The sequence below is a fragment of the Pelophylax lessonae genome (assembly GCF_965119305.1).
Source record: "Pelophylax lessonae genome assembly, chromosome: 6".
NCBI classification, from domain to species: Eukaryota; Metazoa; Chordata; class Amphibia; order Anura; family Ranidae; genus Pelophylax; species Pelophylax lessonae.
In genome coordinates this window covers 180,602,720-180,629,266 of record NC_138773.1, presented here as the reverse complement: position 1 = coordinate 180,629,266, position 26,547 = coordinate 180,602,720, and the positions used below count along the sequence as shown (strand labels likewise).

The following is a 26,547-nucleotide window of genomic DNA, read 5'->3' as shown; positions in this document are numbered from 1 at the left end:
TTAAACTTCCTCCCCTTACTATGTGCCATCACTTCGGACCTGAATTCTTGGAGTAAACCTAACTTTTCCTGGTTTGGACGAGCTGCTATTATCAGCATGAATATCCTTCCCCGCCTTCTTTATGTTCTTCAGGCCATTCCTATACATATACCCCCCGCCTTCTTTAGCTCTTACCGGAAGATATACTGCATCAATTAGGTCTCTCCCAGGAAAAGATTTCAAAGAAGACTGGGGTTTAAAGAAGTGCTGTTTGAACTCTTTTGAAGAAGCACAAAGAAAAGGGCAACGTTGAGGACTGTAGACGCAGTGGTTGTCCAAGGAAGCCTAATGTAGCAGATGAAATATACATCATGCCTACTTTCCTTCAACATCCTAAGATGTCCAACAGGGCTATCTGCACAGAACTGGTGGAAACCAGTGGGACCCAGGTACACCCATCTACTGTCCGGAGAAAAGTCTGGCCAGAGGAAATCTTTATGGAAGAATTGCAGCCAAAAAGCCATACCTCTGACGTGGAAACAAGGCTAAGCAACTCATCTATGCACAAAAAAAAAAAAAATAACTGGGTTGCAGAAAAATGGCAACTGGTGCTTGGGACTGAAGAGTCAAAATTTTAAATATTTGGCTGTAGCAGGAAGCAGTTTGTTTGCAAAGGAATGGAGAGTGAAACAATAATGAGTGTCTGCAGGCAACATGAAGTATTGTGGGGGTTCCTTGCAAGTTTGGGGCTACATTTCTACAAATTAAATTGGAGATTTGGTCAGGATCAGTGGTGTCCTTAATGCTGAGAAATATTGGCAGATATTTATCCATCATGCCATACCACCATGGAGGCATGTTATTGGCCCCAAATGTATTCTGCAGCAGGACAGTGACCCCAAACATACAGCCAAAGTCAATAAGAACTATCTTCAGTGTAAAGAAGAATAAGGAGTCCTGGAAGTGATGGTTTGCCCCCCACAGAGCCCCGATATCAACATCATCGAGTCTGTCGGGGATTACATGAAGAGACAGAAGGGTTTGAGGCAGCCTACATCCACAGATCTGTGGTTAGTTCTCCAACATGTTTGGAATAACCTACCTTTGGAGTTCCTTCAAAAACGGTGTCCAGGTGTACCTAGAAGAATTGATGCCGTTTTGAACGCAAAGGGTGGTCACAACAAATATTGATTTGATTTCGATTTCTCTTCTGTTAATTTGCTTTTTTTTTAACTCGTTTTGTTAACTGATAAAAATAAACTATTAGTACTTCTATTTCTGAAAGCATTCTTAATACCTTTTTTTCACATCTGCCTAAAACCTTAGCACAGTACTGTACGTACTCTGATGGGAAGAGGTTAAATTTACTATCAGTTACAGTATAAAATGTGTGGACCTACCTAAACAATATAAAAACTTAAGTGCAGTCGGGTATGCAATCAGAGTGTAATGTATGTGGCCAGCTAAAGGCTGAGTTGCAAGCAAACTAATTTTTTTTGCCAGTCTGCCTAAGACTTCAAACTATGGCCCTCCAGTTGTTCAGGAACTACAATTCCCATCATGCCTAGTCATATCTGTGAATGTCAGAGTTTTACAATGCCTCATGGGATGTGTAGTTCTGCAACAGCTGGAGGGCCGTAGTTTGAGAATCCCTGGCTTAAGAACTGGCAACTGTGTTTAGTGAATCTTTTGAATTACATATATCTCCCACACTCTACAGCAAGGAAAGTGACATACATTTTTCAATCACATACCAACAAACTTGCACAGGTAGATACGTAATCTACCCTGACCATCGAACTTTTATAATGAAAAAAACAGAAACATGAGGAATGGTCTCTGAAGATGAGTACTTCCCTTACCCTGTCCAAGGTGTGATGGCTTTTGAGATACAACATGTCCACTGTTATCCAAAACATACTGGGTGCTAATCTCATCGGCAGTAGTCTTTGTTGTAATATGCACCTAAGGTAAAAGGGAGTAAACATTTCAGAATAACAAAGGAGTTCTATCAGAACCAAACCATAATGCTGTGAAAATGTTACACTGCAGCTGAACAAGGGTAGTGGAGGGGGAAGTAAATGACAGGATCTTCTCTTATCAATTCACAGAATGCCTTGTAATCTATGTACAGGACACAGTACGTTTTGTGAATAAACAAGGTAAAAGGAAAGGTGGGTCAATGGCAGGATCCGTTCACTGTATGAGAGATGCAGCTCTCATAGCACTAATGCCTGCAGCACAAGACATGAATCAGAATCACTGGTTTTACATCTTGTGTATGAATGAAACTATGGTTTTACCTTACATAGCGGTGATCTTGACCTAGGATTAGCAGCAATAGAGATAACTTTTTAATTTTGTTTATTTATATAATTTTTTATTATTTCACATTATACTTGTTACAAACTTAAACTCTGAAACTGAAAAAAATTCCAAAAGAAAACAAAACACATCCAAGATAAAAAAAAAGAGTGCAATCATTCTTATATTTCTGACAAATACAAGCATATTAAATACCCCCCACCCACTTCCTCCCACTCCCTTTGTCTAATCTTTAATTCTAGTCCCTCCTATATTCTTCACATTCCCCTTTCTACTCCCTTTTTCACATATTTCTCTATACCTTTAAACTCTTTTCAATCTTTCCACATTTTCTGAATTTTATCTAATTTATCTTCTCCTCTATAATACAACTCTTCCAAATTATAGATGTTATCTACCTGCCTTATCCAATCTCTTACCTTAGGACTTTCTAGTAGCTGCCAAAACTTTGGGATAAGATATTTTGCGGCATTTATTAAGTGAGGTATGACCGTATTTTTATATTGTTTTATTGTTAATTTGGTATTATGGAATAAAACGGTTTCCGGGATATTTGGCAGTTTATCTCCCATTATTTCCTGAATTACTTGTAATTTTGTATTTTTCCTCCCAGAATTTATATATGATTGGGCATTCCCACCAAATATGTGACATATTTCCCTCATCCCACATCCTCTTCAACAAAGTGTAAGATTCAAGTGTGTGTGTGTGTAAATATTTAGTATGTTAATTGCAAGTACTGTCCCATCAAGCTTTTTTAATTAGCACCTTTTACCCTAAAGCTGGCCACAAATGGATAGAATTTCAATGAAAATTATTAGGAAAAATTCTCCCAACGTTCTCAAAACATTTGAATGTTATTTGAAAGATTTTGCTTTTAACATTTGGTTTCGGGGAATTAATGGACTTTACCAAAGAAAAACCACATACATTGTTAGAAATTAGAGAATAAAATTTCCATCCTGCTCCTTCAAATTATTTGACCCACTGATGATTAGAAAACAAACAAAATTCCTAGAACATTCTTTTCCTTTCCTAAGAATTTTCGTTTTAAATTCTATATACTGTATCTATAACCAGCCTAACAATTAGATACAATCTCTAGGTTCATGAGCTAGGAGATATAATTGATATAGCAAAGTATCAGTACTAAAAGTTCATCATAGGAATTGCCTAATTTTAATCTAGTACCAAAAAATGTAATCTGAGAGGCAATACACTAAGCAATAGGAGCAGATTGGAATTTGGTTGCAGTAATTTCAAATATCTCAAAATGAGAACTGAGTGGACATTCTGACTTAAGCCCAGGTTTTCAGGACACAATTTACATTTTATTAGTAAATCACACTTGTTGTCTGAACTGAAAAACATCTGGGATGACAGATGTGGGTTGATTTACTAAATCTTTACACAATAAATTGTGTGGATATTCACTTTAATTCAGCCAGTCGTGTGCAGATGAAATAAGTAAACAGAAGTTGCTTTTCACATGATTGCCCTATTAAAGTTCATATTCAAACAATTTATTGTGAAGATTCCGAATCTCTTTTTTTTTTTTTTTTAAGTAAATCTGCCTCATTGTTTTAGATCAGCATGAATTCCCTCCAGTGAAAAGATTGTGGCTTACCTCAGCTACAGAACAGATTGAACCCAAAGCTTCACCACGAAACCCATACGTCTCCAAAGCTTCCAAGTCCTCGTGGCTAGTAATTTTGGAGGTGTAGTGTTTGATGCCCATAACAGGGGCATCTGCTGCTTTAACTCCATCCCCATTGTCCTGAACCTCGATCTTGTCAAATCCAAAATTCTCCTAAAAAACAGAAGCTGTACTGAATAATATGTTTTTATATAATATAAAGGTAGGTATTCAAATCCTCATCAGGCTTCCACCACACTGTCCACCTAACAAGCTGGCGGGGTGTTTTGACCCAAAGATGCCAATGGGGTATATAGCTGCTTATTCGGGTTTCAGTTTTAAAAAGATTTGTCTGCCTATCACTGCTGGTCATCTTTGAAAATACAAGTTGCCTGGCTTCAATATTTTTGAGCCTCACAACGATGCCAATGAGTGACAAAAAGTGTCATAAATTATTTTCTATAGATTTATTCTCACTCAGATACTTAAGAGACAGTGTTAATTTTGGCAGCAAATTTCAATTTAGTTTTAGTCTTAGTCTTAGGACTAAATAGGCATTTTAGTTTTAGTCGTATTTTAGTCTTCTGCAAGCGTTTTAGTCTTAGTCGTTTTTAGTCGACTAAAACTCCAATACATTTTAGACGACTAAAACGTCCTACATTTTAGTCGACTAAAACTAATTTTAGTCATCTATAATCGAATGGGTGTAGTTCAATTGTAATTTGTTATGCATTATTTAAGCATTTCTCTACAATTTCCAAACTCATTATATACTACTGCTGGCCCTGGAGTGAAAAATCTAATATGTTATTATTTATGGTATTAAGCTTTGAGCATGCACCAGTGTTAATTTTGGCAGCAAATTTCGATTTAGTTATAGTCTTAAGACTAAAATGCCATTTTAGTTTTAGTCATATTTTAGTCATCTGAATTGTTTTAGTTTTAGTCGTATTTTAGTCGACTAAAATTGTGTTAATTTAGTCGACGAAAACGTTTTAGTCGGTTTTAGTCTACTAAATTAACACTGCTTAGAGAGCATTAAAGTCAACACATTGGCACTCTGGACATAAGACTATTCTCGTTGGAGGGGTCAACAATGGCAGGCCCCACAGTTTTCTCATGAAAGAGACACTTTAAGCCAGGAGAGTCCAAGCGAATACCGTGCATCTCTATTTGCCAGAGAGGATGCCCACCGTACTGACAGACTAATAAAGAGGGGCAAAAGGAAGAAGAGAACAGGCTCAAGTTTCTCAAGTTTCTGGGGTCAGGTCAGAATCTGCATAAATCTGGAAAGCTCAAGAAATGGAGGTGCAGGCAGGCAACAGATTAAGGGCTGGTTCACATCTGGTCCTTGCATTTACATGCATTTTAGGTGCGTTACCTATTGAATACTATATAACATGCGTTTTCATGAAAGCGCATCAAAGATGCAGCAATTGGGAAGTTTTTTTCATGCACCATTTAAAATGCATTAATATGGGTGCAACATGTTACGTAAGGTGAACTTATCCTTTAGGGCAGATTGAAAACCGCAGCAATAATAAATTCATGTTAAACTAAAGGGTATTTAAAATCGCATCGCTAAATCGTATCAGAATCGCATTTGAACCGCTGAACTACCTAGGACAATAACACTGAAAGCTGTCATAAAAAGCGCACCGCATATATGTGAACCCAGGCTCAAACATTTGCATATATTCTGAAAAACGCTATAAAATATGTTGACACTACACCACTAAGTAATTAATGCAAAGTTTCCCCCATCAAATACAAAAAAACAAAGACTTAATGCCTACTGATAAAACACTTTAGCAGATAGAAATGCAAAATAATATGCACCAGTAAGATAAACATAAATTATGCAATTTTCTCAGGTCTATGTGTACAATCATTTTCAACACACCACACGTGTCACAATAATCACCAATTGTTGAACATTTTTTGATTAGTCGTGCTACGCTAGTGCACATGGTAACTGCAGCAGTCACAATAATATTATTACATTTTTTATTCAATTCCTTATGTAATTCAGCACGTATCAAATGCGCAGAACAATTTTTTTTTTTCATTTTGCCATGTGTACAATACTTACTAGTTTTATTTCAATGCTGTTAGCATTAGCATCCAAGGCATTCTCCACAAGCTCCTTAACCACACTGACCACAGAAGTAATCACTTGGGAGCTGGATAGTAACCGGATGGTTTCTGATGGCAAGTGGTGCATCTCAAGCAAAAAGACTGTTAAGAAAATATAAACACAGCAAAGTCAAATATATAACGAATGCCTGACTCAAACAGTTCTAAAACTTAAGAAAACATCTACCAGTATAAAAACCAATATGGCTACAAAATAGCCAAAAGACCCTTATATAGCAGCCCACAGCACCATATTTTTTCTGGAAGGCTTTATGATTTAGGCCCCTTTCACACTATCCGTCCGTCGGACGGACTCCGTTTATCTCAGCGGGGGGATCGATCTGCCGATCCCCCGCTGAGCAGGAGGATGACAGCTGTTCTACGCGCTGTGTGCGGAGACAGAGCTGTCAGTTCCCCATACGTCTCTATGGGGAAATCGGATGGGAACGGACCGTCGGTCCATTCTCATCCGATCCCATCAGCTGGACAGATGGAAAATAGGGTTTCCATCCGTCCAGATTTGACGGATCGGATGTCAGCGGAAATGTCTCCGCTGACATCCGATGCCCCATAGTGATGCATGGGGGGACTGTTCAGATCCGCCAAAAAAAACGGACAGGCGGATCTGAACGGTCCGCCTGTGTGAAAGAGCCCTAAGCCTAAGGCCCCTTTCACACAGTAAGTCCGTCAAACGGACTCCGCTTTTCTCAGTGGGGGATCGATCCGCCGATTCCCCCACTGAGCAGGAGAATGACAGCTGTTCTCCGCACTGTGTGCGGAGACACAGCTGTCACAGCCCCATAGATCTCTATGGGGGAATCGGATGGGAATGGACCGTCGGTCCGTTCTCATCCGATCCCATCCAATCCGATCCGCTGGACAGATGGAAAATAGGGTTTCCATCCGTCCAGATTTGACGGATCGGATCGGGTGTCAGCGGAAATGTCTCCGCTGACATCCGATGCCCCATAGAGATTCATGGGGGGACCGTTCAGATCCGCCAAAAAAACGGAAAGGCGGATCTGAATGGTCCGCCTGTGTGAAAGGGGCCTAAGAGGGCAAAACGCAATCAGAGGGTTGATTCAATATCAGTGTGCATATGATAGTTCCACGGCTGAGACTCCTGCAAACCTCTCCAACTGATAAATGCAAAAAGCTGGCACCTGTCTGTGGGCTGTACAATCTACTTTATTAACAACTTAAAGACCAGGCCTTTTCTGACATTTGTTGCTTACAAAGTTAAAATCTGTATTTTTTGCTAGAAAATGACTTGGAACCCCCAAACATTATATATTTTTTTTTTTTCTTGCAGAGACCCTAGAGAATAAAATGGCGATCATTGCAATATTTTATATCTCACTGTATTTGTGCAGTGGCCTTTCAAACGCAATTTGTTTGTAAAAAATACACTTTAATGAAATTGTGCATGCTCATGGAAAAGGCGATAAACTACGGTACCTAAAAATCTCCATAGGCGTAGATTTAAAAATGTTTACAGGTTACCTGTTTGGAGTTACAGAGGAGGTCCTGCACTAGAATCTTTGTTCTCGCTGTAACGATCGCTGCAATACCTCACATGTGTGGTTTGAACACTGTTTACATATGCGGGCGTGACTTACGTATACATTTGCTTCTGAGCGCAAGCACGGAGTGATGGGGTGCTGTTAATTCTTTTTTTTTTTCTTATTTACTTTTTATTTTTACACTGTCCCTTTAATTTTTTTTTTTTTTATCACTTTTATTGCTGTCACAAGGAATATAGACATCCCCGTGACAGCAATAGGCACATGACAGGTACCCTTTATGGAGTGATCTGGGGTCTATAAGACCCCAAACCCCTCCTCTGCACTTGAAAGCATTCAAAACGCAAAGATTTGCGTTTTTGTATACTTTACATTTTTATAACTGACGCCTTTGGTTCCCAAGTAGACTGGAAGTGATGTCAGGACGTCGCTTCCAGGTTACAATATCAGAGACCCGATCAAAGCCTATTCCGGCCTTGTTCAGATATCTGGCCAGCCGACAGATGTGCCAGCTGGTCGCTCGGGTCTCCCGGTGGGAGCAGAGAGTCCAGGCAAAAGGCGTGGGGGTGGGACGTCCCCTCCTGCTGCTTGTAACAACAGCCGAGCGGCTGCTTAGCCATATCGGTTGTTATTACAAGAGAGCCAACCGTCTGATCTAAAAACGGTACCAGTTACTCCAGTACAACCACTTGAAGTCAAATGACATACAAGTACATGATTTGGCGGCAAGTGGTTAAGTCACAGGATAATGCTAACATATTTCAGCCAAAGGAGGCCTTAGTCACAGGCTATGACTAAGGCCTCATAACGCAGAATTCAAAGACCTGCATTTAAGAACATGCACTTTACGCGCTTGCGCATTTGTACGTGAGTAAACAAAGTCCAAAAGCAAAAGGATCTTTGTCTTCATACATTCTATGCATGAAAGTAAAAAACCTGTGTGCAACACCCCGCCCCCTAATACATACCTGATCTCCCTCTCGATCCCATTGATGTCCACAAGAGCCTTGCCTCTCTGGGGACTGGCACTCCTGATTGGATTTTGGCAGAAACGGAAGCCATTGGCTCCAGCTGCTGTCAATCACAGCCAGTGAGCCAATCAAGAAATGGAGGGGGTGGGGCCTAGCCACGGCTCCCTGTGTTAATAGACTCACAGAGCCGTGGGTTGGGAGTGTGCCTGATCGGGTGCCCCCACAGCAAGCAGCTTGCTGTGGGACACCCGGCAGGAGGAAGAGCCAGGAGCGCCAGTATGGGCATTGAGAAGAAAAGGATCCGGGCTGCTCTGTGCATAACCATTGTACAGAGCAGGTAATTATAACATGTTTGTTATTTTTTTTTTTTAAAAAAAGGCTTTAATACCGCTTTAAAAAATGGGAGTAAACTCCCATGTATGATTTTTACCTATAGACACTGTAAATATCTCCTAAATCTAAATATGCACCATTTAGGAGATATTTACTTTAGATGCTGACAGTGATGCCACATGCCTGGAGCAGGAGTGACGTCATCGCCGGCTTGGCCAATAAGACAGTCGAAGCCTGCAAATCCAGATAGAAGACCGGGTGAAGATGGAAGCACCTTCAGCAGTGACAGTGCGTCGCTGGAGGGCTTCGTTTTCAGGTAAAGCTCCGTACACACGAGTAGAAATTCGGCCGGGAAATTTCGTCTGACGACCGATCTGCCGATTTTCGGCTTGTTAGTATGATGCTGCCGACAACCGACTCCGACTTTTTGGCCGAAAAAATCCTGGTGTGCAGGCTATAAAATTTTTGTTGACCGTCAAAACATGTCCGATTTTCATCTCATTAGTACAGATTTCAATGGGGGAAAAAATCTAATGAGCAAGACTAGGCATGCTCAGAGATGAAAGAACACAAAGAAAGCAATCCAACACATGACATCACTTCTGAAGTAGAATTCTGTCGTGCGGGAAAATTTGTGTGCAGTCTAGGCACATTCCAACCAACAGACACCATTCTGGACAAAAGACGGACGACCGGTCGGCGGAAATTCGTTGCATGTGTACGAGGCTTTAGTCTGTCATATCGGGCTGGTATGCATCCTAAACTGCCCGGGACCCAATTTTTTTTTCTTTTTTTTTGTATGCAGTTTACTACTGCTTTAAAGGATAAGTTCAAATTTTATAAAAAATCTTTTTGCAGGTAAAAAAAAAAACGCATTTATTATTTTTTTTTTTATACCAGAATCTGTAAAGCATTGCACCCGTGATCACAAGTGCAATGTCTGGATCTTGCAGACCCTCAGTACACTATCTGCCTGTACCTTAGATAGGGGCAAGCAGTTACTGAATTGCAGGAAGATTCAACGAACTACGAGGATGCTCACCAGTCTGAGAGCCTGAGTCATCTGCTCCACCCCCTCCACAGCCCAGCACTCCAGTGAGTGAGGAGGGGCCAGAGCAGAGAGCTGCTGACTTAAAGTCAGCAGCTCTCTGCTCTAAAGAGCTGTTAGAACCAAGAGATTGTTTGATCGCTCGGTTCTCAGTGTAGAGGCGCTGGGGAACAGATGCAGCATCGGACCAAAGCTGCATGCACCTAGGTAAGTATGATTCTGGAAAAATAGAAACCCCATACATCTCTTTTAACCGCTTGTCGACCAGCAATGTACATGTATGAGATAAACTCCAGCAGACGTCCTCTGACGAAACGCTTAGGGTGGAGTCTATTACATCACTACGTCACTTCCGGCACTTGGAGCCAGGGCCGTGGAACGCGGAAGCTTCCTGGCTAAACTACTGATCGTGGACGGCCTAACCTGTGACTGTTACTACCTTCAAAATTCTCGATTGCATTGTATACAGCACCATGAGGTTTCCTTTCTTTTTTTGTTTGAGGAATTAGAAAGCCTGCAAAACATTTATCCCACCGGAGGAACCCCTGGGCATTACCTTCCCTATTCCACGGAAGCTACAAAAAGCAGGTTGTATATAGGGTGCGACACCTAGTGGCCACACTGGTGGATGCAACCCAAGTCTTTTCACTCATTTGGAATTTCTTTCATCTGGGTTGGCTTCCTATTGGAATTTTTTCTTTATTTTTGTTTGCACAAATACTCTTTTTTAAGAAGAGTTTTTCTTCATCTATTGATTTGATTTATTTCACTACAAAATGTATTAGTTACAAAGCACAAGTCACCACTGGTTTAATCACACTGTATAACATTTGTTCTTTTGGAATAAAATTCACTGTCTCTCTAATTTTCTTTGTTGATTTATTGCACTAGCACTTTGCACTTCATTATTGCACCTTATTCTGAGGTCAAGGAAAACTGGTCATTTCCCAGACCGCAAGTCACTTGTGCACTTTATTTTTGATTTAATTATTACAACATATTTAAGTATCACTGTTTATTTTGATACACTATTTATTTACCTGGTATATTATTCACTTGGCACTCAATCACTAGAAAGGTAGCGACGTTTCAACCCTTTTGCACTTATTTCAATGTACATGTACATCACTGGACTTACAGTGGTTATACCAGGATGATTCCGCAGGTATCATTCCGGTGTGGTTTTTTTTAGAGCCGATGGTCGGCTCTCTTGTAAAAGCAATCCTAGCAGTGATAACCAGCCCCTGGAGGGGACCCCTCCCCCCGCATGTTTACCAAGATCTCCCCTCCCACAGGAGTCCTGATCAACCAGCTGGTGCTTCTGCCGACTGATCACAGAGCCAAATAAAGACCAGATCAAATTAATTGGACTCTATAAAATAGTGACTCGGAAGAGATAATCTTGCATCACTTTCGGGTTACCCGGATGTAAATGGCACCATTTTTAAAAATGAAAAGCATTTGATCACACCGATCTTGGCTTCTAAGGACAGAGGCATCTGGGGTTTATAAGACCCCAGATCCCTCAATAAAGAGTACCTGGCACTGCCTATTGCTGTCACAAGGGATGTTTACATTACTTGTGACAGCAATAAAGGTGATAAAAAGGAAAAAAATGAAAACAACAGTGTAAAAAATGTTTGATGTCTATTTACGTGGCATAACATCATCTTATATCTTACCAAAAAAAAAAAACACTGCGCAAATACCGTGACAAAAAAATGACATAGAATACATAGAATAAAATAAAAACATCTAGCGCTTTCATGCAAACTTTTTATCTGCATAAAAACAGGCTATGGTTTTTCTGCATTATATGCACACAATACCCCTTACAGAACCCTGCAGAGTGCATGCCACCCATTCCATATCAATATTATACAACTGAACTGTGCACTACTGCCTTGTATAATAAAATAAAAAAACAAAGTCCTGACATTGCAGCAAGTTTGCACACTGCCTGGAGGGGGATAACTTCTTATATACCTGCACCAGTCCCTTTCACAACAAATAGAAGAACTATCTCTGCTTCACATGACCAATTCACGCTTCTGGGACTCTGGCTGATGACGTCTTCATAGTGCGACCGTCCCGCTTTGTTGGAGTCACATACGTCGTCTGGTGCTGTACACGTCGCGGGCTGTCACATCTCTGTTTACCTGGCAAGGGAGGTGTCATTTACAGCGCTCTGGAGGCCGACTGTCTGTTCTCAATAAAGATCACAGCGCCTCCACAAACATGGCGAGCGCAGCTGTCTGAAATGTGTAAAGTTTTGTTGAAGAGTGACAGCCCGGAGTAATGATGGCGGCGGTAGACGTGGAAGAAGATAGTCTCTTGGCCTCTGTGTTCCGTAGCAGCTTCCCGGAGAGCTGGCGGGACAGCCCGGACTTTGCTGCCTACCTGTTGGAGCTCAGCTCCTTCGGGGTAGAGAAGCTGAGGAGGGAACCGGAGAGGCTGAGCGAGGAGCGGGCGCAGATCCTGCAGCAGACCCGGGAGCTGGCCTTTACCCATTACAAGACCTTCATCCGCACCGCTGACTGCACCGAGCTCATCTACAGGGACTTCGGACAGGTGGAGGACAATGTGTCCCGGCTGCTGTATAAACTGCCTGGCTTCCAGGAGACCTGCAGGTACCCCGATAATGTCCCTTTCATTACCCCCTAAGATCAAAGTCCATATCCTTATACTGCCTGGCTTTCTGGAGACCTGATGGTACCCCCTATAGTATTTACACCCCCATAGTATCCCCCTCATCACTGCCCATATCCTTATACTGCCGGTACCTCCTCACCCCCATTGTATCTCCATCGTCACCCCCATGATCACTGTTCATATCCTTCCACTGCCCAGTTTCCAGGGGACCTGCAGGTACCCCCCTTCACCACCCCTGATAGTGTCCCCTTCACCACCCCAGTGATCACTGTCCATATCCTTATACTGCCCGACTTTCTGGAGACCTGCAGGTATCCCCCATTGTCACCCCCATGATCACTGTCCATATCCTTATACTGCCTGACTTTCTGGAGACCTACAGATACCCCCATGGTATGCCCCTTAGTCACCCCCATGATCACCTATGATCACTGTCTATATCCTTATGCTGCCCAGTTTCTGGAAGACCTGCAGGTACCCCCATAGTATTTCCATCCTTACCACCATAGTATCCCTGTTCATCACTGTCCATATCCTTATACTGCCAGGAGATCTGCAGGTACCCCATCGTCATCCCCATGATCACTGTCCATATCCTTATACTGCCCGACTTTCTGGAGACCTGCAGGTACCCCCATGGTATCCCCCATTGTCACCCCCATGATCACTGTCCATATCCTTATACTGCCCGACTTTCTGAAGACCTGCAGGTACCCCCATGGTATCCCCCATAGTCACCCCCATGATCACTGTCCATATCCTTATACTCCCTGACTTTCTGGAGACCTGCAGGTACCCCCATGGTATCCCCCATTGTCACCCCCATGATCACTGTCCATATCCTTATACTGCCCGACTTTCTGAAGACCTGCAGGTACCCCCATGGTATCCCCCATAGTCACCCCCATGATCACTGTCTATATCCTTATACTGCCCGACTTTCTGGAGACCTGCAGGTACCCCCATAGTCACCCCTATGATCACCTATGATCACTGTCCATATCCTTATACTCCCTGACTTTCTGGAGACCTGCAGGTACCCCCATGGTATCCCCCATAGTCACCCCCATGATCACCTATGATCACTGTCTATATCCGTATACTGCCCAGTTTCTGGAAGACCTGCAGGTACCCCCATAGTATTTCCATCCTTGCCACCATAGTATCCCCCTTCATCACTGTCCATATCCTTATACTCCCTGACTTTCTGGAGACCTGCAGGTACCCCCATGGTATCCCCCATAGTCACCCCCATGATCACTGTCTATATCCTTATACTGCCCAGCTTCTGGAAGACCTGCAGGTACCCCCATAGTATTTACATCCTTACCACCATAGTATCCCCCTTCATCACTGTCCATATCCTTATACTGCCAGGAGATCTGCAGGTACCCCATCGTCATCCCTATGATCACTGTCCATATCCTTCCACTGCTCAGTTTCCAGGGGACCTGCAAGTAAATCATTTTCCCCATAGTACCCTCATCATTACCATAGTACGATCATCCTCATCCTTTTACTGCCCCACTTCCAGATGACCTGCAGGTACAGGTACATCATCGGCCCCATAGTACTCTTCATCAGCCCTCATAGTACTATCATCGCTGTCCTAATCCTACTGCCTGGCTTCCAGGAGACCTGCAGGTACTCTCATCAGCCCCCATAGTACTATACTGCCCTCATCCTTCCACTGCCCAGTTTCATTGGCCTCATAGTACCCTCATCGCTACCATAGTACGGTCATCATTGTCATCCTTGTATTGCCCGAATTCCAAGGGACCTGCAGGTATCCCAATCACTACTCTAGTACCCTCATCACTACTATAGTACTATCACCACAGTCCTCATCCTTCTACTGCCTGACTTCCAGAAGACCTGCAGGTACCCTCATCAGCCCCCATAGTACTATACTGCCCTCATCCTTCCACTGCCCAGTTTCCAGGAGACCTGCAGGTACATCATTGGCCTCATAGTACCCTCATCGCTACCATAGTACAGTCATCATTGTCGTCATCCTTGTATTGCCAGAATTCCAAGGGACCTGCAGGTATCCCAACCACTACTGTAGTACCCTCATCACTACTATAGTACTATCACCACAGTCCTCATCCTTCTACTGCCTGACTTCCAGGAGACCTGTAGGTTCGTTATCAGCCCCATAGTATGATCATCAGTGTCCTCATCCTTCTGTTGCCCAACTTCCAGGTGACATGCGGGTACATCATCTGCCCAGTAGTATCCTTCAACAGCCCTCATAGTACTATCATCACTGTCCTCATCCTTCTGCTGCCTGGCTTCCAGGAGACCTGCAGGTACATCATTGGCCCCATAGTGCCCTCATCACTACCATAGTACGATCATCAATGTCCTCATCCGTCTATTGCATGACTTCCAGGAGACCTGCAGGTATCCCAATCACCACTGTAGTACCTTCACACTACCATAGTACTATCATCACAATCCTCATCCTTCTATTGGCCAATATCCAGGAGCCCTGCAGATTCATCATCAGCCCCATAGTACCCTTATCAGCCCCCATAGTATGATCATTATTCTCCTCATCATTCCACTGCTTGACTTCCAGGAGACCTGCAGGTACATTATCAGCCCTTCTAGTACTATCATCACTGTCCTTATCTTTTTACTGCCTAGCTTCCAGGAGACCTGCAGGTACCCTCATCGGCCTCATAGTACCCTTAACACCCCAATAATACCATCATCACTGTCCTAATCCTTCTAATGCCTGAATTCCAGGAGAGATGCAGGTGCCCAAATCACTCCCATAATACCCTCATCAGACCTATAGTACTATCATCTTCACTGTCCTTATCGTTCTACTCTCCCAACTTCCAGGAGACCTGCAGGTACCCCATCGCTACCATAGTACAATCATCACTGTCTTCTTTCTACTGCCTGACTTCTAGGAGACTTGCAATATGATAGATGCCCCATACTCCTGCTTCCTAATTTTCAGGAGATCTCCATCACCACCACCACAGTGCCCTGATCTCTGTCCTCATCCTTCCACTGCCTGCCTTGTATCTCCACTATACTATCCTCATCCTGCTGTGTCACCTCTATCTCTTTACTGTCTGACTCCTGAAAGTACCCCGTCCTTCCATTGCTCTTTGTCTCTGTTATACTGCCATCTTCATCAATATCCTTATATCTACCATATGTCCTCACTATCCCCCTACTGTCTGATTATTTTTTTTCAGGAGACCTGCAGGTACCACAACCACCATATCACAGTCCCCATAACCTGCACATTGTCTCCATCATTCTACTGTCAGACTAACAGGAGGCCTACTTTACCACCATACTACCCTCATTACTGTCCTCAACCCCCCTGTGTTCCCTTTATCCTTCTACTACCTGACTCAAGAAACGTGTGGGTACCCAGGTCACTCCATCACTACCATACCATTGTCCTCATACTCCCCTTGTCCTCTCTATACTCCTCCAGTCTGACTTGGGAGATCTTCAGGTACCCTGTTTCCTTGCTGCTATTTTGCCATTATTGTCGATATCCTCATATCCCTCTAATACCTGGTTTCCAGGGGAGCTGCAGCTACACTGTTAGGCTGGGTTCACAGTTCACACTGATGTGAATTAGATGTTGTTTTCCACGCATCCAATTCACATGATGGGAGACTGTGACTGGCTTTCAAAGGAACCGGTTCACACAGCTCCGGGGCGGCCGCAGAGCGGCTTGCACAAGGATCTTGTGCGTCTTTGGCTCCATTTCGGGTCCGAATTCAGGCAAAAATTTGGGCCTGGCTTGTCCCTGAAATGGAGAACAGGGATGCACCGGACCCCTGCTGTAAGTCGCGACCCAGCCTAAATCAGATAAATCTTTATTAGAAGATGTGTGAGTGTTTTTTGATTCTGCGATTATAAACATGTCCTAACCCTGCCCCTTGCCGCTTTGCTTTGAATCCTAAAACTTGTACCAATCTTTCCTATTTGCAGGAAAAAAAACGTTTGGTTTGCACCATTAATTTTACTTCTATCCACTCACTCGTCCTCTCTTCTGTTTTAGAGATTTTAATTTTATACCAATCCTTTTGTACTTTGTGCCTAACTGACAGAAATAACATTCCCTTCTGCTGTATCTTTTTATACGATCATCTTTTACACATTACGACGCTTGCCTACCTTTACATCAGTCTTTTCCTATTCCTTCTCCTTAATCTGTCTCCTCCCTTGACACCCTTTGTCATTCCTGTTATTTCCTTATCTTTGCCCCTCCCGTATTATCCTGTCTCCTCTACCATTGCTTCCATCACCCACCTTATCACTTCTGTTTTTGATGCCTTTCATTACCTTGTTACTGTCATCAGCTATTACCCCTCTATTTTCACCCATCTGATGATGCGGATTACTTTATATCCCTCCTTGCCACAGGGGTTGCATGCCCCTTTTCTGTCACTCTGTGTCATTTAACAAAAGTAAGTGGACTTTTTCGGTTTCAGGGGTTTCGTTAAGCAAGCAGAAGATATCAGTGTCAGTCGACGTATGAACACACTGACCTTGAACCGACATACAGAAATCTTAGAGATCTTGGAGATCCCACAGTTAATGGATACCTGTGTGCGCAATGGATATTATGAAGAAGCTCTGGAGCTCGCTGCTTATGTTAAACGCCTAGAGAAGAAACATTCTTCTATACTTGTCATCCAGGTCAGTTTCATTGATAGTCTGAAAAATTCCAGAACTATTTCTCTTATTTTTAGTAAGAATTGTTGACGAAAACTAATGGTCATGTGTGTCCTTTAAAGACTGCATTCACCTCTCTCAACATGTTACACCTGTATAAGGTGTAAAATGTAACACACCCCCCCCCCCCCCCACTAGCATCCCCCACTAGCATCCCCCACTGACAGCGGGCACAGGGGATGTTCTCACCGCACCTGCAGTCACAATTATAAAAAAACAGCAGGGCTCTGCCCACATGGCCATGTCATTCATTCATAGTTTCCTGTGAATGAATAGACTACAAGTAACGTCAGCGTTTGCATTGCCGTTGTAGTTCTCAATGAACTGTGAGGGCGCTGGCGAGCACTCTTGAAGTTCATTGATCTTCCCGATCTCTAGTAACTGCCTGCCCATATCGGAGGAATGGGCAGACAGCTATCCTGAGAGTCTGAAGAAGCCTGACATTGCATCCTGTCTTGCTCTGCAGACTTCTTTTTTTTTTTTTTTTTTAAGCTGTAAAAAAAAGTGCATTTTTTTTTTTTCAAAAGGTGAACTTATAAAGCTGAGCACCAGTCGGCTATAAAAGACACAAATGAATGCAGCTCTATGTATTATTACATCAATAAAGTGAAACTCCACCCAAAAGGTGAAGTTCCACTTTAAGGACTCATCCCCCGCTCCTCTTGCACAATTAGCACTTTTGAGGAGCGCGGGGGGGAGCAGGTACCCCATTTTGACAGTTACCTGCTTCCACTTCTGTTCCGAGCAGCGCGTGCTAACGGAAGTTCTCCTCCCTCCCCCCCTGCAGTCTTCCGGGGACACTGACAGGTCCCAGAAGACTGCATCCACCAGCCAGGTGGACTTGAGGCACAGTGGGCACCCGGCTGTTAAGCCGCATGCTGTCACAGCCGGGTGCCCATAGTGAAGATGCCGGCACCGCCGAGAAAGGAAGAGGACGACTGGGGTGAGCTCACCACTGGACCGTGGGACAGGTGCGCGTGTGTTTTTTTTAAAAGTCAGCAGCTACATTTTTTTTTTTTTTTTTTTTGTAACTGCTGACTTATTTTTTTTGACAGGTGCCTAGAGATCATCTTTAAATGTAATTATTTTAAATGCAAGCAAGGAAGGTATCTGACTGACTTATCAGCCTATTGCAGTCCCATGTACAGCAGAGCTCAGATTGGGAGAGGGGGGACCGGCACAAGAATCTAGTCAGTTGTGCTGTAGTGCTCATATTCAAACAAGAAGCATACTAATAGGGAGCAGGATGAGTATATTCTAGTATGCTGCTGCTTCTTTGACTGTCCAACCACAAGGCAGGGGAGGGACATAACCTGTAAGTGGTAGTGAACTGCAGCAGAAAAAGAAATTGGGTCGTCTGAAGTTCTGCCCTGCCAAACACGGCTGAGCTTTGTGGCAGAGTTGGGCAAATCTCAGGATTGGATGGACGAAAATACAAAACCCTTGGCAAGTTAAACAACTTTTTTTATATGTAGTTAATTTGCGTGTTTGGCTGTTTTGTTTAACTTTTTTAGTTATTTCTAGTACATATACACAAAAACGACAAATGTCAGAGAATTTGTTTTCCTACACAGTGGGGTTTATTTACTAAAGCTGGAGTGCACAAATCAGCCAATCAGCTTCCAGCTTTTTTTGCCAAAGCTTAATTGAACAAGCTGAGGTTAGAAGCTGATTGGTTTCTATGCAGAAGTGAGCTTGATTTTGTTCTCTCCAGCTGTAGTAAATGAACCTCAATGTCTGTGCGAGTGAACCTGTATCTTATATTTTTATGTATCTCTGCTGGAAAGAAACTTTGCAATGGGTGATATAACGAATTCCCATTTAAAAATGTGTGTATGTGTTCAGGGGTAAAATCCTATTTTCTTGCCGCTAAAAGACAAGTCCTCCCTGCCAATTTGCCATGGTTCTAGAATAGGACCAGAGTTCTGGTAAAATTTGCGTGGCTTTAGTTTTTTTTCTTCTCTTTTAGAAGAGATCTGAAATGGTACTGTACTCTTCTGACACTGTTTGATTTTCTGTTTTCTTGGCAGGGAATAGTGAATGAGGTCAGGCAATCTTCACAGCTCATGTTAAATCAGCTTCTGCAGCAGCTCCGCAGTAATATTCAGCTTCCGGCCTGCTTGCGTGTGATTGGCTACCTTCGCAGGATGGATGTCTTCACAGAGGCTGAGTTGCGTATCAAGTTCCTCCAGGCCCGGGATGCTTGGCTGCGATCTCTGCAGAGCTCCATCCCTCAGGATGACCCATATTTCCACCTGACTAAAACTATTGAGAGCTGCCGTGTCCACTTGTTTGATGTCATCACACAGTATCGGGCTATATTCTCTGATGAAGACCCCCTTCTGCTTCCACCTCCACCAAGCGGCCTACTTCCTGTGAATGAGTCGGCTATATTTCATAGTTGGGTGCTACAGAAGATCAGCGAGTTTCTGCAAGTGCTGGAAAGTGACCTTCAGAAGGGTGTAGGTAGCCGATTAGACTCTCTCTTGGGTCAGTGCATGTACTTTGGACTGTCCTTCAGCCGCGTGGGTGCAGATTTCCGTGGCCAGCTAGCACCTATTTTTCAGCGTGTCGCTGCTGAGAACTTTACAGGAGCAGCCAAGGAAGCCGTGGAGAAATTCCAGGAGGAGATGAACATGTATACATTGATCTCTTCCCCCATGGTAATGGGCACCAGTATCCCACCAGTTCCAACACCACATTCCCAGCCCGGAACCTTGCAGCCTCCTATGGTGCTTCTGGATTTCCCTCCACTAGCATGCTTTCTTAACAACATACTGGTGGCCTTCAATGACTTGCGTCTTTGCTGTCCGGTAGCTCTAACTCAGGAGGTGACAGACACGCTTCAAAATTCTTTGGAAAAGGTAATTTGTATGCTCTCCCTAGTCTTTGAACCAAAGATGCCATTCTTATGCATGCCTCTGTTCTCAGATCACAGGCACAATGTACAGAGCCAATCAAATTGGCTCTCTACCATGTGATTGCTGTGAACCAATTATAACAATCACAAGTTGTCAACAAAACTTCCCCCTTTCTCTTTCATTAATGATTTCTCTTCCAATGTACAATGTATAACTATAAGTAACACTGCTGCCACTGTCCACTAACAAAAGAGGACACAATGAGCAGTGAAGAGGCATATTGACCATTTGTCCCAGTTCACATATGTGCGATGACAGACATTGCTTGTGATTCAGAGCACACTGCTCTGCAAATCACATGCGATGTCTGTGCAATGCGAATTCAGCCATACAGATTGTATGGCTGAATTTGCATCGCATTCGGACACAACTTTTTTTTTTTTTGGGTCCGCACCAGAATCGGATTGCATGGGTGTTCATATGCGAACTGATCTGGGGGTGTCGTTAACTTTGTATTGACACCCCAGCGAGTCGCATATGGCAGTGTGCACTGCCTGTGAGTTGAATGCGATGCGGGAACCCGCAGTGGATTTGCAGAGTTCCCGCATCGCATATATGTGAACAGGGACTAGAAGGAGCACACTGACCTCCAGTGTTATGGGGAAGAAACACTACTGACCACCACTAGCTATACCTTCAAAAGAAAGCTCTGTCTCAAAAAGTGATATAAAATAGATTTAGGTACAGTTTCACATGTCAAACTATCACAACACTAAAAATGGCCTGGTAATGAAGGGCTGTATACAAGCTGGTACTCAAGTGGTTAAGTATGTATCTCTAATGTAGGTTGACATTATAATAAGGTATCTTTAACCCTTTCCTGTTTTGTGAAGAGGATATGTTAGTAAGTAGTGGTTCATACTATTGCAGTGCGGGAAACCGCATGTGATTTGGACAAGAACTGCATACCTGTTCAAATCACATGCGATTCTTTGCAGTGCGGTTTTAGCCATTAATTTTGTATGCACTGCAAGAAAAGTGCAGACACTTTTTTTACATGAGTATGTGTGTGCAAATGTTGTATATATGAGCTGTTAAATGTGAATGACATTTTTTGGACATTTTTTAGTTTGCCAGCTTATAATTAAAGGAGTTGTAAAGTCAGAAAGTTTTTTTTATCTGAACGCATTCTATGCATTAAGAGAAAAAGCCTTCTGTGTGTAGCAGCCCCCCCACCACCCCCTAATACTTACCTGTGCCCCCTCTCTGTCCACGAGTCCCTCAGCCGTCCTGGGACTCTCCCTCCTGATTGGCTGAGACAGCCATGGCACCATTGGCTCCCGCGGCTGTCAATCAAAGTCAGTGAGCCAATCAGGAGAGAGGGGCGGTGGGCCCGAATGGCAGCTCCATGTCTGAATGGACACATGGAGCTGCAGCTCGGTTCGGGTGCCCCCATGGCAAGCTGCTTGCTGTGGAGACACTCTGTAGGAGGGGCCAGGAGCAGGAATGAGGGACCCGAGAAGAGGAGGAGCCGGGCTGCTCTGTGCAAAACCAACTGTACAGAGGAGGTAAGTTTGGCAAGTTGTTTCGTTTGTAAAAACGTATTTTTTTTTTTTTTTTTAAATCAATTTAATGGTGTACCAAAGGAAAAAACCTTCTACTTTTTAAAGTGACCGCTAGTCACCAAGGATACTTATATTTTTTTTTTTTTTTTTTTTTTTAAGTAAGGTGCTTTATTTTACCTATTCTTCTATTGAGGTGATGGCCAACAATGTTTGACTTCTGTCTTCTCTACAGGTTGTGAAAACTATCCTGTCATTCCATCGAGCTGAGGAAGCTGCTTTCAGCGTTCAGGAAAGGGAACTGTTTGTTCAATTCTGCACCGTTTTCCTGGAGGACCTGACACCATATCTGAACCGCTGTTTACAGGTTCTCTTCCCTCCAGCTCAGAGGGCTCAAATTCTAGGTAAAAATCTCGATTTAGGGAAGACATGTAATCTCAGTAAGACAACTTGTTAAATTATGGGTTATACTGAAATAGAAAAAACTGTAAAAAAAAAAAAAGGTGCTCTCGTACACTGACTAACCATAGTGGAATTCAAATGTACATTAACATTGTAATTCCACATTTGAAGAGGGACAGGGATTAGGATCATTCTGGGAAAGTATCAGGTCTCATGCACACAGGACATTTGCCCCTCTCTCATAAGACGCCTTTCCTACTGGCTGCAGTGTTTTTAGCAGAAAAAATGCTCGATGCATGTAAATGCGATTTAGGCACGTCAAGCACTTGGGCATTAAAAGATAAGTTCAGGTTTTTATTTTTTTTAAGGATAATCCTTACCTATGTGGATGCAGCATCGGTCCCCGGCCAGCTCTAAGAGTGAGAACTGAGCGATCAAACACTGCTGATTGCTTGGTTCTCAGAGCTCCATGAGCAGAGAGCTGGTGACTTTCAGTTACCGCTGCCTGCTCTGCACCCAACCCCTCCCCCTCACTGGAGCACTGGACTGTGAAGGGGGGGGGGCAGGAGTGGCTGGCTTAGGCTCTCAGTGGCTCGCTGAAAGGCTGAGCCAGGTGCTGGTCCAGGGTTGTGGGTGGATCCCGACCCAGATTATTGCGATCTTTTCCCCAGCCTGGACCGGCTCTGTGACGTCAGCTGACAGTGGGCTTCAGCCCGCTGTCTGCTGCAAATGGGGCACAGAATTGTAGAATGAAGTGATCCAAAGGAGAAGTACAGCCAAGTGGTTCCTTCCACCAGCTTTATATGTCACTACAGGACATACAAGCCAGCATGAAGAACCACTGTGCCCAATGAAGGAAACATGTATTTGACCCACCTGCCTGGTCAAATATATACTGTGGCATTTAGAAACACAAGCCACTGGAAAGGTAAGTATATTGCCTCTTCATTTTATAGGTATGTTTTTTTTTTTTTTTTTCTTTTGCTGTTTTAACCATCTATGGACAGGGCAAATTTAAGACATGTAGGCATGGGGAAAGGGCAGGCCTCTCTGGTATTCAACTACTGTCATGCCCAGAGGCTGGTATCTGATGGATATATCCATATTGCTATTAGAAATAAAAATGTGGTCTGGTGTCCACAACTACCCTGTCCAATGCTGCCTACTTCCTTCACCAGGTCTTGGTGCATTTTAAGGATAGCTTCCCCTTTCTCTGCTTTCCTTTATAGGGCTACCTTCTGATCTTTATGGGATGCTCTATTCACAGAAGTCCCTCTTATTAAGAAATGCCCATGTACACTGCATCCAGAAAGTATTCACAGCGCTTCACTTTTTCCACGTTTTGTTATGTTACAGCCTTATACCAAAATTGATTAAATTAATTTTCCTCAAAATTCAATACCCCATAATGACAACGTGAAAGAAGTTTGTTTGAAATCTTTGCAAATTTATTAAAAATAAGAAACAAAAAAAATCACACGTATGTAAGTATTCACAGCCTTTGCTCAATACTTTGTTGAAGCACCTTTGGCACCAATTACAATTAAGTATGATGCTACAAGCTTGGCATACCTCTTTTTGGGCAGTTTCTAACATTCTTCTTTGCAGGACCTCTCAAGCTCCGACAGGTTGGATGGGGAGCGTCAGTGCACAGCCATTTTCAGATCTCTCCAGAGATGTTCAATTGGGTTCAAGTCTGGGCTTTCGCTGTGCCACTCATGGACATTCACAGAGTTGTCCCGTAGCCACTCCTTTGTTATCTTGGTTGTGTGCTTGGGGTCGATATCCTGTTGGACGACGAACCATTGCCCCGGTCTGAGGTCCAGGGCGCTCTGGAGCAGGTTTTCTGTATACTGCTGCATTCATCTTTCCCACGATCCTGACTAGTCTCCCAGTTCCTGCCACTGAAAAACATCCCCACAGCATGATGCTGCCACTGCCATGCTTCACTGTAGGGATGGTATTGGCCAGGTGATGAGTGGAGCCTGGTTTCCTCCAGACACAAAGCTTGCCATTCAGGCCAAAGCGTTCAATCTTAGTTTCATCAGACCAGAGAATTTAGTTTCTCATGGTCAAAGTCCTTCAGGTGCCTTTTGGCAAGCCCCAGGTGGGCTGTCATGTGCCTTTTTACTGTGGAGTGGCTTCCGTTTGGCCACTCTACCATACAGGCCTGATTGGTGGAGTGCTGCAGAGATTGTTGTTCTTCTGGAAGGTTCTCCTCTCTCCAGAGAAACACTAGAGCTCTGTCAGAGTGATCATTGGGATCTTGGTCACCTCTCTGACTAAGGCCCTTCTCCCCCAATGGCTCAGTTTGGCCCAGGAGCCCACTCTAGGAAGAGTCCTGGTGGTTCCAAACTTCACCCATTTACGGATTATTGAGGCCACTGTGCTCTTTGGCACCTTCAATGTTGCAAAAATTATTCTGTACTCTTCCCTAGGTCTGTGCCTCAAAAAATTCCTGTCTCGGAGGCCTACAGACAATTCCTTGGACTTGATGGCTTGGTTTGTGCTCTGACATGCACTGTTAACTGTTTGATCTTATATATTATATAAGATATTTCCAAATCATGTCCAGTCGACTGAGTTTACCACAGGTGGACCCCAATCGATTTTTAGAAACCTCTCAAGGATGATCAGTGGAAACAGGTTGCACCTGGGCACAATTTGGAGTCTCTTGGCAAAGGCTGTGAATACTTATGTACATGTGATTTTTATTTTTTTTTATCCCTCCCTCCCTTTTTTTTTTTTTTTTTTTTTTTTTTTTTTTATAAATTTGCATATATTTTAAACAAACTTTTCTCTCATGTTGTCATTATGGGGTGTCTATATACTTCTGAATGGCCAGCAAAAGAATGAAAACTGACCACGCTAACACAGATCAGCCTTTGTGCTTTGTGTGCTCAGTTTAGAACATGGAAGAAAGGTGACAGGATCCACCAGGTACTTATGATTTTTTTTTTTTAAACGCACATATGTGAACACGCACATAGAAAAAAAAATATATTAATTCGAGTAGCATACACTTTAAAGCTCCTTACACAAGGGGTGGACACCGCCAGAGTCTGCCTGCTTAGATGCGAATCTGTCTGCATAAGTGAAGCAGACACGGATCAGCCATCTGCCTGCTCATATCAGGGTTTAGCAGAGTGGACACAGACACAGCCCACTCTCCTTTGTGGGCAGTCGGATGTTTTTAGTCTGTTTTTAGCAGACAGGTCCGATTGGGTCCGCCTGAAAAACTGACATGCGGACCTGATTGGTCCACCTGTGTGAAGGGGCCCTAAGTCTTTTCAGAGTGCTTTGTATTGTACTGTATGGCATTGTCTTCAATCTAACCTGAAAGAGACCCATTGGCAAAAAAAGGCCATAAGTTATGTCTACTTCCCAGCTTGGTTGCATTGTTTGATGGGACAATATTGCCTCATTTCCACTGAGCGGATCGGTTCGGTACGGTACGCTAATTTGAGTGTTTCCATTATGAAAGTGGCCCATACAACCGAACCAAACCGCACCATTCCTGGTCCTGCTTCAGATGTAGGGCCATAGGAAATGGTATGGTACGGTACGGTTAGGGTGGAGCTACTGGCGTCACGCGATAGATTCCACTGATTGGCGGACAGGAAGACTTCAATGCTCACGTCAAATGAAAGAGCAAAACAAACGCCTCATTTGGTGTAAACCCCGCATTGTCACTTGTGGCCCGACTTGCAGTGGAAACGCTCACCTGAATAGACCGGACCATTCTAACCCTTCCAAACTGTACCGACCCAAACCGTTCCGCTCAGTGGAAACGAGGCATATGTAATGCTTGGATTTCAGCTTCTTATAGCTCCAAAGGCGAGCTTCTAGTACAAGATTTGCCATGAGATCAGGCTCAAGCTTGCAAGCACCAGGTTGTGAGAATCGAAAAACCTTTTTTAAACCATTTTGGAAAAGTTGCCATGTATCTGTCTGGCAAATGTATGTGTTATTAACGAGCATTCAATATGTCTTTCCAGGTGTGCCCCCTACACAGCTTTCTCGCTATGGCAACTTGGGTTCGATCAATGTCCGTGTCCTGCATGAAGCCTTGGAGGGACTATTGCCACAGAAGGAGCCTGTGCCTGTGCTTGTGACTGAGAGAGAAGCAGTGACCAGATCACCAACTGACTCTGTGCCAGAAAAACTCTTCGCACCACCCAAAAGTGTAGACGTGCCAGTGAAAGACAGTGAACAGACATCTACTGCTCTTACAGAGATGGCTATGCCTACAGAAGATAGCCAGTGACTGTTATTTTGGGAACATGGTGATGAGATGTGGGATTGGCCTGGTACTCAGAGAATAACGGGACACTCCAGCTATATTGGGTTCATATTTGTTTGGTGAATTATCCTACGTGATTACATGCATTGGAGCAATG

At 43.5% G+C, this 26,547-nt stretch overlaps 2 protein-coding genes across 5 annotated transcripts in view; one reads left to right on the top strand and one right to left on the bottom strand.

Moving 5' to 3' along the window:
• Positions 1–12,219, bottom strand: part of PMS1 (PMS1 homolog 1, mismatch repair system component) — a 160,763-nt gene extending 148,544 nt beyond the window's left edge. For 2 of the 4 annotated variants that reach the window (XM_082260227.1, XM_082260228.1), the window contains exons 1-4: positions 12,099–12,219; positions 6,033–6,178; positions 3,932–4,114; positions 1,842–1,944 (exon numbers count right to left, since the gene is read on the bottom strand). In XM_082260227.1, the coding sequence (XP_082116353.1) occupies positions 1,842–1,944; positions 3,932–4,114; positions 6,033–6,178; positions 12,099–12,129 (463 nt within the window). In that variant the 5' untranslated portion in view covers positions 12,130–12,219. Of the gene's footprint in view, positions 1–1,841; positions 1,945–3,931; positions 4,115–6,032; positions 6,182–11,937; positions 12,042–12,098 lie in introns of those variants that run through there. The other 2 variants (XM_082260229.1, XM_082260230.1) reach the window with 2 other exon arrangements.
• On the top strand, positions 12,124–26,481 carry COG8 (component of oligomeric golgi complex 8). Its single transcript, XM_082260231.1, has 5 exons — positions 12,124–12,581; positions 17,079–17,286; positions 19,353–20,186; positions 21,981–22,149; positions 26,146–26,481. The coding sequence occupies exons 1-5, from the start codon at positions 12,250–12,252 to the stop codon at positions 26,412–26,414; spliced, it is 1,812 nt and encodes a 603-aa protein (XP_082116357.1). The 5' UTR covers positions 12,124–12,249; the 3' UTR covers positions 26,415–26,481.
• The last annotated feature ends 66 nt before the right edge of the window (positions 26,482–26,547 follow it).

Excerpts from the sequence above, each read along its gene's own strand:
- COG8 (XM_082260231.1), top strand. The coding sequence starts at position 12,250 with ATGATGGCGGCGGTAGACGTGGAAGAAGATAGTCTCTTGGCCTCTGTG. Across the intron at positions 20,187-21,980 it reads TTCAAAATTCTTTGGAAAAG|GTTGTGAAAACTATCCTGTC; the intron begins GTAATTTGTATG and ends TCTTCTCTACAG. Across the intron at positions 22,150-26,145 it reads TCAGAGGGCTCAAATTCTAG|GTGTGCCCCCTACACAGCTT; the intron begins GTAAAAATCTCG and ends ATGTCTTTCCAG.